General features: G+C 57.2%; 2 protein-coding genes across 6 annotated transcripts in view; one reads left to right on the forward strand and one right to left on the reverse strand.

The window, feature by feature from the left end:
• Window positions 1-13,588, reverse strand: part of DDR1 (discoidin domain receptor tyrosine kinase 1) — a 13,864-nt gene continuing 276 nt past the window's right edge. The window contains exons 2-20 of one of the 5 annotated variants that reach the window (XM_036875586.2): window positions 13,365-13,482; window positions 12,681-12,742; window positions 10,830-10,959; window positions 10,635-10,737; window positions 10,198-10,426; window positions 8,684-8,831; window positions 8,329-8,437; window positions 7,673-7,859; window positions 7,321-7,567; window positions 6,683-6,778; window positions 6,414-6,565; window positions 5,372-5,537; window positions 4,577-4,687; window positions 3,246-3,490; window positions 2,966-3,093; window positions 2,505-2,723; window positions 1,807-2,041; window positions 1,103-1,252; window positions 1-991 (exon numbers count right to left, since the gene is read on the reverse strand). In XM_036875586.2, the coding sequence (XP_036731481.2) occupies window positions 851-991; window positions 1,103-1,252; window positions 1,807-2,041; window positions 2,505-2,723; window positions 2,966-3,093; window positions 3,246-3,490; window positions 4,577-4,687; window positions 5,372-5,537; window positions 6,414-6,565; window positions 6,683-6,778; window positions 7,321-7,567; window positions 7,673-7,859; window positions 8,329-8,437; window positions 8,684-8,831; window positions 10,198-10,426; window positions 10,635-10,737; window positions 10,830-10,917 (2,754 nt within the window). In that variant the 5' untranslated portion in view covers window positions 10,918-10,959; window positions 12,681-12,742; window positions 13,365-13,482 and the 3' untranslated portion in view covers window positions 1-850. Of the gene's footprint in view, window positions 992-1,102; window positions 1,253-1,806; window positions 2,042-2,504; window positions 2,724-2,965; window positions 3,094-3,245; window positions 3,491-4,576; window positions 4,688-5,371; window positions 5,538-6,413; window positions 6,566-6,682; window positions 6,779-7,320; window positions 7,568-7,672; window positions 7,860-8,328; window positions 8,438-8,683; window positions 8,832-10,197; window positions 10,427-10,634; window positions 10,738-10,829; window positions 10,960-12,680; window positions 12,743-13,364; window positions 13,483-13,588 lie in introns of those variants that run through there. The other 4 variants (XM_036875585.2, XM_036875584.2, XM_036875583.2 and 1 more) reach the window with 4 other exon arrangements.
• Window positions 13,173-13,588, forward strand: part of LOC118907222 (uncharacterized) — an 18,533-nt gene continuing 18,117 nt past the window's right edge. The window contains exon 1 of the mRNA XM_057493878.1: window positions 13,173-13,176. Within this exon, the coding sequence (XP_057349861.1) occupies window positions 13,173-13,176 (4 nt within the window). The remainder of the gene's footprint in view (window positions 13,177-13,588) is intronic.

Here is a 13,588-nt window from a genome sequence, read left to right on the forward strand (position 1 = left end):
TGTGGAAAACTCAACCTTTATTATTACCTGCCTAGTATAGGGGATTAAAATTGCATTGAGCTAGATCCATATATTAGTGTAAAAATCTGTGTCTCTCCCCTCAAAAATGTACAAACCCCAAGTGATTATAGAAAAACCCATGTGGCAGCTACAATAGAGATGTCCAACCCCAGGGCGACAGGCCATTGCTCCCTCTTTCCCTGCAATCCCAATATTTATTCCACAGAAACATACAGGGCTAAAGTTCTAGCTACACCATGGCAGGTGGGAAGTAGGGATGGCTGGGGGTGGGGCATGGATCACCCCAGGTCCAGTGTTTCAGAGGATGGAGGAGAGAGAAGCCAGAGCCGGGACAGTCCCATGAGTAAGCACAAGGGAACATCTTTCTCCCTTTCTTGTCCTTCTCACTCCCCAAATTCTCAGCCAGTGGGGTCCAGTGTGTGATGGAAAGAGAGGCTGAGGGGGACCATGGCCTTCTTTCCAGGAACCAGTGTTGTCCAGGGGGGCCCAGGTGTTCCAATGGGCCTTGTCCAGTGTCTGCCCTATATTTGCCCCATCCTCCCCAAGGGATGGCCGGAAGAGGTCAGAGGATCCCATCCACAGGGCCAGCTGGGTGGGTGGCAGGGGCTTCTAGGAGAGGGGCCGGAAGGGAGCATGAGAGTGTGTCCAGGGAAGGGAGGGCATCAGCTCCCTGGCAGGCCCAGCCCACCTGTGGTCACACTGCCTCTCTCATGGAGGTGAAGGGGGCTTGGGAGGAGGAATGGAGTGGGGCTGCCATTAGTTCCTCTTGTCTTGTGCCGCTGACTTCCTCCGAATCCTCCCTGAGGGAGGGGCAGCTGGGCGTCCCGATTCACACCGTGTTGAGTGCATCTTCTGCCAAGAACCGATGCAGCTGGGAAAAGGGTGGTCGTTGCTCGGGCTCCCGGCTCCAGCACTGAAGCATCAGCTCATACAGGCCCAGTGGGCAGGCGGGGGGCCTGGACAGGTACACCTACATTGTGGAAGAGTGGACAAAAGGCAGGGAACACACATTCTTTAGTCCTCACGATGACAGGCTCTGTCCCTCCAGACCCAGCCCTGTCTTCCCTCCGTCTGCTCTGACCTGCCGACCCTGGTCCCTGAAGAACTCCCCTGCATTCTCGATGACTTGCTCATCGGTGAGCTGCCCAAAGGGCTGGGCCCGGCAGAGCATCAACACTTCCCACAGGGTCACCCCAAAGGCCCACACATCACTGGCGGTGGTGAACTTCCCCTGGTGTGTGGATAAGGCAACAGAAGAGAAAGGCATCAGGCATGGTAGACCCTCCAGTCCTCCCCAAGGGAACCCCACCTGCCCAGCACTTCCCCACCTGACTCCCTCCCAGCCTAACCCCTCCCAGCCTTCGGTGCTCCAGGCTCCTTAGCTAGCTGCCTTCCCCAGTAAGCCTGCTTCTCCCTCCCTCGGGCTCTACCCGCTTTTCACTGTTCTAACCCTCCCTCACCCACCACCCACTCTCTCCACCTACCCATGTTCTGGTCCCAACTCAGCCATCATATCAAGCCTCTTCTCTCCCCTTCTCTCCTGCTCTCTGCCACCCTGACTCCAGCCGTCATACCCACTGTTGGCCGCTGGGCCCGTTCCCATCACACCATACCTCCCTGCCTTCTCCAGCCCCCAGAGCCAGAGGGAACCTTGTCAACAACTGGCCCCAAACCTCCCTTTGTAGATGGGGAAACTGCAGTCCAGGCAAGGCAAGTGACTGACTGGGGCCACGGATCAGCCAGTGCCCCCTGCCATGCCTGCCTGTCTCTCTCGGGGCCTCTCACCATGAGGATGCATTCCCAGGCCATCCACCGGATGGGCAGCACCGCCCGGCCCTGCACGCGGTAATAGTCCCCTGCGTAGAGGTTCCGGCTCATGCCAAAGTCGGCGATTTTGATGGTGAAATTTTCCCCAACCAGGCAGTTCCTTGTGGCCAGGTCCCGATGTACAAAGTTAAGTGTGGCCAGATAGCGCATACCTGAGGCGATCTGGGCCGCCACATGCAACAGTACTGGGTAGCTGAGTAAGGGAGCCAACAACAGGGTCACTGGGTGCCGCCCCAGACGTGCCCCCACCTCAGAGTCCCCAGGCAGGGAAGGGCGCCCACCCCCAAGGCAGGTCACACCCACACCCAGGTAGTGACAGAATGCCCTTATGGAGGCTGAGGCAGGTGCCTACTCTTCTGTGGTTCACCTGACCCCAGGGGACTACAGCTTTTATCACACTCCCCAAGGTGGCTCAGGGGCAGAGGGAGACTCGCAGGGCCACGTCCTTCACCACCCTCACTACAGCATCCTCCGGCCTCTCTGCTCCACAGGTTCCTGGGTGAACATGGCTACATATCCTCAGCCCATGAGCCCCCTAGAGCCCCTACCTTCCTCCCCAGCCCATACTCCCCTCTGTCCCTCAGGCTGGAGCTAGAAGAGAGGCAAAGACCCCCTGGGGAGCTCTCAGGGAAGGGCCAACCTGGGTAAGCGGGCACCTGATAGTGGGCCCCCGGGCAGCCTCCCCATCCACGGAGGCCCCCTCAGCCGCCTTGTCCGCTAGCTGGTGGGCGCTGAGGAACTGGTTAAGGTCCCCGTTCTCCATGTAATCAGTAATCATGCAGAGGGGGTCGTCCTGCACACACACGCCCAGAAGCCGGATGATGTTTGGGTCCTTTAGCCTCGACATGATCTTCACCTCCTTCAGGAAATCATTCCTGGAGAAGCAGGGAGAAAGTGGTGGGGATGCGAGGGGCAGACCCACACCTTCCCTCCTGTTCAGACAGACCAGCATCCCATGGCCAGTACACACTGACTCGCTAGGGATGCAGCAGCCTGAGATGGAAGCGTCCTTCCCCATCCACTCCCCGCATTGGTCTCTCCCACCTTCACATCTAGGTCACTCCTCACCCTTCATGGCCTCCCCTCCCTTCTTCCAGCTACTGTCCCTGGTCCTCACCTGGCATTCTTGGTGGCATCTGGCCGGAGGATCTTGACAGCCACCAGCAGGGGGTGCCCCTTGCGCACCGTAAGGGGGAAATCAAGACTAACCAGATCTTGAGGGCTCTCTACCTCACACAGGTGCACCTGAAGGAAGAAGGTCATTTGCTAGGAGGTCACACATTCACCTGAGATAACAGTTGCAGTGACAGGTGCCTAGCCAACAGGGACACATGGGCATGTCAGAGCCACAGGCGGGGTCAGACACTCTGATGGCTGGGCAGGGGGGTCCTCCTTACCTCCCCAAACTGGCCCTCGCCAAGCTTCTCCTTGAAGCAGAGCCGTGACCGAGGGAAATCCACTCTGGGGGGCCCATCCCCAGCCACCCCTGGGGGCAGCGCGGGCACAGCATAGGTGTTGCCCCCAGTGACACCCTGCAGGGTGACAATGTCAGCCTCAGCATAATGGGGGACGCTGTTCTGGGGAGGTGGGGGCAGAAGCGGGGCACCCGGCTTCTCAGGCTCCATATAGTCCCCACTGCAGGCTGGAGGGGTGAGGGGAAAGAAGACAGGACAAGGCATCAGGAGCAACCCGGGAGCCACAGCTTTCCACACCCCAGCCTCCCAGAGGTTCCCTTCCCCCAGCTAGGGGAGAGACTGGATCTTCCCTCCATCTTCCTGGTATTCCACCTGCTACCCTCAAACCAGAGACAACATTGGCGTGGGACAAGAGTTAGCTGTTCCAGAGCTTTCAAGGCAATGGAAATGGTTGAACAAAGAATGTCATAAAGTCTTATTCCCTATGGTTCCCAGCACAGACCAAGAGACCATGAGTTAAGTTTTGGCTGGAAGAGGAATTCTACTGACCACGGGATAAAGGATGGCCCCGGCAATCGGGTCAACCCCCATTTTCGAAACCCTTGTCCCACTCACCACCAGCCCCTCCGTTCACTCAGCTGTCCTCCCCACTGCTCTCAGCCTCAGCTCCTCCCTGCTACGGTTACCCAAACCCTCCTTGACCCAACACACCAAGCTCAAAGACAAGCAGAGACAGGGGCACACAGAGAGGAGAGGGGAACAGTTCCTCACGGCCACACAACAAGGAGGCCACAGACAGAGGAGAGGAAGCAGAGCTGTCCCCCATAGCGGGGGAAGGGGCAACAATGGGAAGGCAACACCAGGGGAGGAGGAGCAGACAGAAAGGGCGTGTGAGCCTTCACCTCCAGGACTGCAGAGAGGACACAGGAGGGGAGGGCAAGCACCTGGGGGAGGGCCCTCCTCCTCGCAGCTCTAGAGAGAGGGGAGAACAAAGGAGGAGTTACAAGGGAACCTGGGGCCACCCAGCAGCCTCTTCTCTGGCTCTGGAGAGTAGATGAGATGGGCGAAAGAGAAGGAGGGGCCAGAGCTAAGAACCAGTGCACTTTCTATGCCTCGGCTCAAGGCGAGGCCTTTCTAGGAGCAAGCGGCAGCAGAAGGCAAGCTAGGGCACAGCAGCTTTCTCCTCCTCCGGAGCTCAGGAGAGCAGAAGAGGCCACAGAGGGGAGAGGAGCGGGAGTGCGAGGTGTGAGGACTTCTCCCTGCCCCAGTAAAGGTGCGGGGAGCCTAGCACAGCCCGGGGCAGAGGGGCTTACCCTGGGTGTTGGTGGGTTTGGCCCAGGCGGGTGTGGGGGGGCCCGGGCCTCGAGGGGGGCGGGCGTAAGTGGCCAGAAGGAGGCGGTAGGCTGGATTGGAGAGCAGCAACGCTGTCGGGAGAAGGAGAGGGGGAGACACGGGGAAGGGATGAGAGACCCAAGGCTAGACAGACAGGGAGACCCATAGTAGAGTAAGACCAGGGCTGATGGGAGCAAATGCACTAAGAGACAGTCAGGATAAAACAAAGATCTGGAGAATGCTGGATAGCTAGATGGATAATGAATGACTGATAGATTAAGACGGATAGGTGGTTGGATGGGTGGACTGACTGATGGGCAGATGGGATGGATGGGTATAAGGATAGATAGATGGAGGCTGGATGGGTGTTTGGATGGGTGATGGATAGACAAATGGATAGATGAATATATATGGATGGATGGATGGATGGATGGATGGATGATGGATGAATAGAATGAACATGGTGAGTCTAGGAGAAAGGAGAAAGGCAGGAAGACAAGATGAGACAGCACAACAGAGAAGAGAGATAGATGTGTATTGGACACAGAGACAGGGTGAGACCCCTGGGGACTGTGGGTGACTCATGGAAAATTTTGAGGGAGATCATATGGTAGGGAAATGGAGTGATATAGAGGGTAGTGATCAAGGACACAGAAATAAGAAAATGAATTGAAACTGGGGAAGACAGGAAAAGAGAATGGGAAAAGAAAGGAAAAGGGATACAATACAAACAGGGAGAGAGAATGGAGGTGGGACTGGAACAAGGCAAGTCTTACCAGAGCCATTGGGGACACTGGGGGCAGAGTGGGGTGGATTCCCACGAGGCCGGGGTTCCTGGTAAGGGGGCGGCTCTCGAGAGCCTGGGCGATTGTTGATGAGGATGGTGTCCCCAGGGACAGAGAGATGAACTGTCAGCTCCTCTTCTAATACCCGACGCTCAGCCTTGTCATGGGGATGGGAAATGTTAACTGCAGCTACTGCTCAGTGCACAATTTCCAGCTCTTTGCTAAATGCCACATGCACGCTCTCTCCTTCAGTCTTCACAACAGTTCTATAGTTATATCCACTATCAACTCCATTTCACCAGTGAAGAAATAGAGACTCAACCATGTAGATGAGCTCCCTGATGTCCCACAATGGGATTCCAACCCAAATCTGAGGAGGGAATTATGGAATTACCAATTTTCATGCACAGAACTACCACTGGTTTCCCTCCCAGAAGACATGGGCTTGGGTGTGCCGGCCTTCTTCTGATTGCTCCTCTAGCTTACTCTCCCCCTTTCCCTGCCGCCTTCTGCCCCAAGAGGTTGACCAGGGTGGACTGCATCAACAGGCTTGGTTTGGGTCATCCTCAGAGGAGCCCCAGCAGGAGCATGGAGGGTAGGTGGGAAGTGAAGCTGGATGATTATTCTCCCAGCCCATCTCTGAGGTGGGGCTCGGGCTAGCTGCACCCCTGCCCCACAGTCCACCACCCCCTCCAGGTGCCTTCCACAGACTCATTCCTCCTGCGTTCCGGTAACTGCCGCCTCCTCTCATCCTGAGGGCCAGGCTCTGAGGTGACCAGCCCTGGGGAACTGCACTGCCCCTTGTGATGCTGGTGACCCCCACCACACCTTTGTAAGGGGCACCTGGACCAAGCCCTCCTCTAATTACTTTAATCAGACTGCTCTCTGTGGCCCCTGCTGGACCCTACTTAATGCAGAAGACCCAACTCACACGTGGGCTTCAGTCTAGTCTCAAAACTCCACACCCACATGCCTGTCCCCTCCAGGCTGCCCCACCCCAGTAGACCTCTGGCCCCTGCCCCACCCTGCCCACCTTGCTGAGAAGCCTGCGCCAGTGCAGCCGCCAGAGCATGAGGGCGATGATGAGCAGCAGCAGCAGAATGATGGCCACCAGGCAGCCAATGAGGATGGCAGTTGGGCTCCCCTCAGCCTTGGCCACAGGCTGCTGGCCCCTGGGCTCGAGCTCTGGTAGAGGGAGGAGGGTCAGAACTACAGGAGGCTTTCCACCCAAGCAGAGGGGGGCCCAGGAAGGACCCACAGCACAGGACCCACACAATCCAGGGGAGGCCCAGGGATGCTCACCCAAGCTGCTGAAGTTGGTGGGAGGTGGGCCAGGTGGCCACCAGGGGGCTGGTGCGAAGGTGCCCCCCAGAGCCAGAGAGGAATCATTCACAACATCTGGGGCAAAGGAAGGGACGAAAGGAGGGAATCAGCTAGGAGGGGGAGACCAAAGGGAGGCACACTGGCATGAGACCTAAGGCATTCTAGTACTGAGTGAGAGGAGGAGCAGGCGGGTAACAATGTGTGTGCCAACCAGTCAGAATGGGTGGTGGGAACAGGGTCCTGAAGGCTCCTGGGAGCTCCTGGCTGTGCTGATTTGTCAACGATCTAGTTGCTGGATTGTGGGGAGATGTGAGACTCCCAGGGAGAGCACAGGGTGGGGATCCTGGGTATCAGGTGGCTTAGAAGATAGCTCACAACTGGCACAGAGTATTTCAATGCTTTATGGCCAACATTGCCCATCTAAATGTCAGTCATGAGTGAAGGTCTCATAAAGGAAAGATGGGGGACAGGGGGAAGAAAGGGTTCAGATTATTTGGAGCTCCCCTGCTTGGGAAGTCTCATGGGTGATGGGAGATATGGTGCCTGAAGTGGGTATTTTTGGGTACTCGGGTTGGCAATCCCAGGGGCTGGGGAGTGTTCATAGGCCAAGGGCTTACCAGAGATGAAGGAGATTTCACTGAAGAGTAACCAAGGCCCAGCAAAGAGGAAGCGGCACTGCAGAAAGCGGCCCAGGCGGCCTCCCAGGGGCACTGACACAGCCCGGGCTCTGGGGTCCCCCAGGCTGCCCCCCAGAGCATGGCGCACGGGCTCCCCCTCCCAGGCCATGGCAGGGCCCCGCTTGAAACGACACTCCACCCCACCAGGCAGGCGGGCTCCCAGGGTGTGCATATTGTTACAGTGGACCTGGGGGAAGGGAGGAGGGACATGGGGTCAGGAAGAGTGCCCGGGTAAGCACCCCAGCTGCACCCACTCTGGTTTTAGAGCCCCCCGACAGTTAGACATACTTACCTGCATGACCTGGAAGGCTCTCAGCCGGTCAAACTCAAATTCCATCTCCACATAGCCACTGGGGAAGCTGTGGTTGCCCCACCCCACATAGTCATAGCCTGGCCAGACCCGCAACTCCTGGCTCTTCCTAAAGTCATCCAACCCTACCACGCCATCTGCCAGCTGGCCAAGACCTCCGTACTGCAGCCTGGAGAGCACAGGAGCCAAGGAAGAGAAGGTTGGGAGAGAAAGAAGTGTGGCCTATCCACATGCTCTGCACCCCAAACCCCAACCTGGCCCAGAGCCCCTCCACACCCCAACCCCATGCAGCTCTCTCTTCCCCAGCTCCAAGACCATCACAGGTACTGAACAGTCACATGCTGCACCTAGGCACCACCTCCAAGGGACACCATTCAACCTATGGCATATGTATTTATTGTGACAATTTCCAACAGATGTGTCTTAGCAAAGGGGTGCCTTTTTCTAATGGACACTGGCATATGAGCTAGTGGTCACCTTATTTCCCTTCAATCTTGGTCCTGTCCCCTGAGGCCCCATTTCACCCATTAATCTCCCCAGTTCTTCCACCTCACTACCCAGACTGCTTACCACTACCACTCTCACCCCTCTACCCTTCCCCACCCAGACTCCATGTCCCGCAGGGCCCACTTCTTTACCCGCCAACAGTGTGTGTGGTGTGTCCATCGTAGGTGGAGTCATTGAGATGCACAGCCTCAGATAAGTACATAGTCTGCCCCACAGGGGCTGTGTAAGACAGGAGTCCATCTGGGGCAGGGTGGGAGGAGGTGTTAGAGGCACGAAGCATCCATCCTGCACCCCTGTGTCAGGCCAGGGCAGGTGTCAGGCCCCTTTTTTGAGCCTCTCCAGAGGCCCATTGGCATAGAGCAGGCAATGCTGGCCAATGCCCTCATCACTCAGAGTGACAACTTCCTAACAGGAGAAAGAGGATCCTGGATGCCCCTCGCCCCAGCCCCTAGGCCTGAACAAATTACCAGGAGTCTGATGACTTACCCTTCCAGAGGCAGCCATAGAGCTCCACCCGCAGACAGACACTCATGACCCGGTCAGCCCTGGGATAGAAGCGAACCAGCCGGGCCACCATGGGGGGACCAAGGTCCTTCAGCACCACTCCCCCAGGGTCTTCATTACCTAAGATCACCTGTGACCAGGAAACAGGATGGATAAGTGGGAAAGGCAGGTAGGATCTAACTTCCCAGGCATCTGCTGCTCCCTGGCCCAGCCCACAGTGGCCACAAAAAGACCCATGCAAGCTGACAACACACACACAGGGCTACAGGGCACAGCCATGCGTGTACAAAAGGAGGGGCTGCAGCAGAGACTTCTGCCACCTCTCTCAGCCTGTCTATCCTCAACCTCAGGGTCAGCTCTCCCACACCTTGCCCAGTTCCTCCATTTATCTCTAAGCCACTCACGCCACTGTGCTCAAATGCTGCCAGTCCCTCACAGTTCTGCACCCCGGTTTCAGCTTTCCCCTCTTCCCTTAACCATCCCCTCGGTTCACTTAGCAGGTCCTGGCTGAGCACCCTCTCTGTGCCAGCCAGGCACGTTCTCAGCGGGAAACATCCATCCCTCCCCTTGCATGACTGAGAATCCAGGGGGAGAAAAAGCCATGAAGAACAAGAGACAGGGGTGTGGGGCCAGAGCAGTGGGACATGGGCTGGTCAGACAAGGCTCTCTGAGGGGGTGATACCTGGCACAGTAGCTTTCCTGCATAGAAGGCAGCAAGCAAAAATGTCCTAAAGCTGTGGGGCCAGCCCTCAGTTGTTCCAGGGGCAGCAAGAAAAGCAGTGTGGCCCACGTGGAACAAGAAGAAGGCAGAGGAGTGAGGGATTCAGGCAAAGGCCAGGGCAGGCTCAGCTTCTGCACCCAGAAGGCACTCAGCTTTTATTTGAGCAGAGTGGAGAGCCAGCGGAGGGCTGTGAGCCAGGAGGGTCGCACCTGATCTGCCTTCTCTGAAGTACACTAGAGGTAGCCTCTAGGTGGAGAGCTGGTTTCAGGCGGGAAAGAACAGAAGCAAACAGAACAGTCTGGAGACTGCGGCATCCCTCTAAGTTGGGGGCGGGGGGGAATGGGGCAGTAGAGGGGAGGTGGCGAGAAGTGTTCAGACTCAGGAAACACCACGGAGGTAGAGCACGCCGGCCTTGCTGATGCAGGAGGTGAGAGACCTGAGGAATCAGGGGCATCATCTTAGCTTACGGCCTGAGCAACTGGGCAAATGGTGGTCCCATTTCCTGTGCTGGAGGATGCTGGGGGAGAAGCAGGTTTTGGGGGCACTGGGACTCAAGTTCAGCTTGGGAAGTTCATGGTAAGTTTGAGATGCCCATTAGACATTTCAATGGAAAGGCCCAGAAGGTGGTCAGGTTTACAACACTACATGGAACTCAGGAGAGAGGCTTGGACAGAGAGGCTATAAATTAGAGTCACCTGTGGACAGGTGGCATTTAAAGTGCAGCTGGGGGAGAGGAAAGCCAACCTTCCCTGGGTGCTGCCCCTGCCAGCCTCACCTCCTGACCCCAGCGGTCCCTCCAGTCCATCCAGCGGTGGCCGTCCCGGGAGTAACGCAGCCGGTAGCTGGGGGAGAATTCCTTTCCCAGACCCCCAGCATGCCTCCCCTGAGTGCCCACCAAAGCCACCAGGTGCAGCCGCCGCAGGTCCACCTGCAGGTACTCCTCCTCCTTGGGAAAGACTGGTCCTGCAGGGCACCATGCCCCATCCCCGTCGCTACTCTCCAGCCTGAGAAGGGACAGGAGGTCATAGGGAAGGTCTAAGTCTAGGTCTACTTCTGTCCCTGGTATGTAAAGCCTTGCCCACCCCCACTCCAAGGGCTGAGGGGGATTCATTGGCATTGGCCCTCAGAAGCCTCTCGGCTTGGGCAGAGATGGGAAGAGCAAGTAGAGGCCCCAGGAGCTCCCTCCGGGGCAGCCCGAGGTACAACAGGTACCTGCTGTGGCGAGCAGCAGTGGAATCTGACCAGGAGCTGGAGGCGGAGATGTCCCCGTCCGGGATGGTCCGGTCCTGCATGCCCAGGGCATAGCGGCACTTGGCTGGGTGAACACAGGCATACTGAGGGTTGACGCCCCCAACACTCAATCTCCCAAGCCCCATCCCTCAGGGAGCCAGGAGCCAGTCTCCTCACCAGGGTCAAAATGTCCCTTCATGTCAGCTTCTCCAGTTGCCACCAAGAACAGCAGCAGCAGCCAGGATGAGAGGGCCCCTGGCCCCATAGCTCCCAATGCTTCAGGCCGAAGCAGGTGGGGGCAGCATCTCTGCAGGGGACAAATGGGTGCTGGGCTAAGTTAGAGGGTAATCAGAGAGACTGGGTCACAAACAAGAGACAGAGAGACAGGTGGGCTGCTTTGGGGATCTCAGCAGTTAAATGACAACAGTGGTAATTGTTCAAATGCATCAGCTATGTTTTTAGGATGCTTCCCATGTGCCCGACACTGGGCTAAACTCTGATCCCCTCCCCACCTAGGAGCACAGTATTCTAAGAGAAGTGAGGGACCCCAGCCCCTTCCAGTCCCACTGTCCTATGTAGCCCTGCTAGGGTTAGTGTGGCCCGTGGACAAGCAGCCTCAGCAACACCTGGGAGCTTGGGAGAAATACAGAACCTCAGGCCCCACCCTGGAACAGCTGAAACAGAATTTGCGTTTGAACACAATCCGAAGGTGATCTGTGCCCATTAAAGTTTGAGAAGCCTGCTCTTCTTCACTGGGGCCCAAGCGGCTTACCCCACCTGAAACCATTTCAACTGGCTTATGAACCCAGCTTATCTGCCCTTTCCAGCACCCCTCCCCTGTCCTGTCCTGTCATCTTCTCAGTAGGTCTCCACTGAGTTCTCCAGGCCCTGGAATCCTGGGGGACCCCTAGTGCCACCCCTCACACCCTACTCCACCCCTGCCATCAGGTCCAAAGCATTCCATCCGCAGCTCTCCTTGTTCTGCCTTCCCTTCCTAAGACCCAGACCCCTGCCCCCACAGTTCCCAATTTCTGAGGGTAGCTGCCTCTGAAGGAAAAGCCCAGAGCGGAGGAAAAGGCTGAGTTGCCTTGGTGATATAGGCGGGACTAAAGACAGGGAAGTCAGGTCACCCCAGGAGGTAGGAGGAGTGGGGGGATACTCCTCCATCCCTTTGTCCTTCTCCAGCTGCTCCCACAATGCTTTAGGGCAGGAATGTAAAAGGCAGCTGAGACCCCATAGCTCTGAAGCAGCAGCTGAGGGGGCTGACAGAGTTGCGGGGGACACTAGGTATCAAAGAAGAGCCAGAACCAGACGCATCATGCCTGGTCCCTTGGGGGTCCAGGAGTCCCTCACAGGAGAGCAGGCAGCCAGAGTCCCAGGCACTGGCCTGGAATTCCTGGGTGCGCTCTCCACCCCCACCTCCCTTGGGAACAGCGGGGCCCTTGTTCCCCTGAGTAACCTTCATGCATATCCTAGATGAGTCATCGGAGCCAGCCTGAGCAAGAGGAGCCCCAGGCAGAGGATAGGAGGCAGAGGGAGACGGGGTGAGAGACACAAAGAGAGAGGTAAACGGAGCAGGCTCAGAAGCACAGGGCACAGAGCCAAACAGAGAAATGCAGACATCTGAGGCAATTCATTCTCTGCGACACCCCCATTTCTCTCCACTGGGTCAGACATACAGAGGACAGGCCAAGAAGACCTACCCCAACCTCACCCACCCCACCCCACCGCAACCAATTACAAGCCAGGCGCCCAGATACTTTTGCAGACCCTTCCCCCTTCTCTCCCACTCCCCCACACCCAACATCACCCACACAGCTCTGTACACACACACCTCAGACACTTGAACTCACACTCACTGTAGACGCTGGGGCTAGACGTGGCCTGTACATGCTCATGCACACACACATACACACACACCCCTCTGTATCTCACAGACTTTCAGAGACAGATGCTCCTGTGTGGCAACCACCTAAGTCCATTACACACAGACTCCCAGTCCGGAGGAACATGGACGCTCATGCACACCTCAGCGTTCTTTAAAAGTCCAGTCCCATCACTTGGACACCTTCAGACACATCTTCAGACACCTGTGAACATGAAATGACAGGCCCCACCTATTTTAAGATCAGAAAAATGTGTGAGACACACACAGGCCGGTGGGCACAGGATCCCAAGAGGACTGGGGTCCACTCCCTAATACACACTGTGACCAAGCCAGAGGGAAGTCAAGGCGGTGGGAACGCAAGGGAACTTGGGTGGCTGGTGGGGCAATAAGAACAAGAGCCATTCCTCCATCTTCCCATACTCAGCTTTCACCTGTCTGCACTGTACCACGCAATTCTGGACACACCTATCTGAGTGTGAGCTCCAGACTCTGGCTGGGGGTGGAGATGCTGGAAAGGAACCCTAGCAGCCAGCAGAGGACTTGGAGGGTGAAGGCTTTGGGGAGGGAGGGACACTGAGGACGGTACTCACTGGGAAGTGACATCTCTCGGCAGAACCAACTGACCATCCAACATGGGTGAGCAGCCAACACTGGCATGTTAGGATGTCAGTCCCTCTCTGGGGGCTGGGGGCAGGCTGCGCAACTGGGAGGCTGGGTGCAGGCTTAACAGTAAATCCCCACAGGGACCGGCCAGGTGGGAGGGCAGGCCCACTTCTTCAGGGGGCCGGAGAAGATGATGACTCAGTAGAGCCACATCCGAGCACCTGTCCTCCCGGGGTTCGGCTTCTCCATACTGGGTAAAGGGGGTCCTTCCTCAATGCTGGAAGACACTTTCTCAGAGGTCAGGGGGTTCCCCCCACTTTCAGACAGTGAGCCAAAGCCCTGGGGAGGCGGATAGGGGCAGACTTAGAGGGGCTGGCCAGCCAAGCCCGGGACGTCCCGCCTCCGCCGCCAGGCCTTCACCCTTGGGCCGCCGCGCCTCCCCGGT

Source organism: Manis pentadactyla, chromosome 16 (genome assembly GCF_030020395.1).
Source record: "Manis pentadactyla isolate mManPen7 chromosome 16, mManPen7.hap1, whole genome shotgun sequence".
Lineage (NCBI taxonomy): Eukaryota > Metazoa > Chordata > Mammalia > Pholidota > Manidae > Manis > Manis pentadactyla.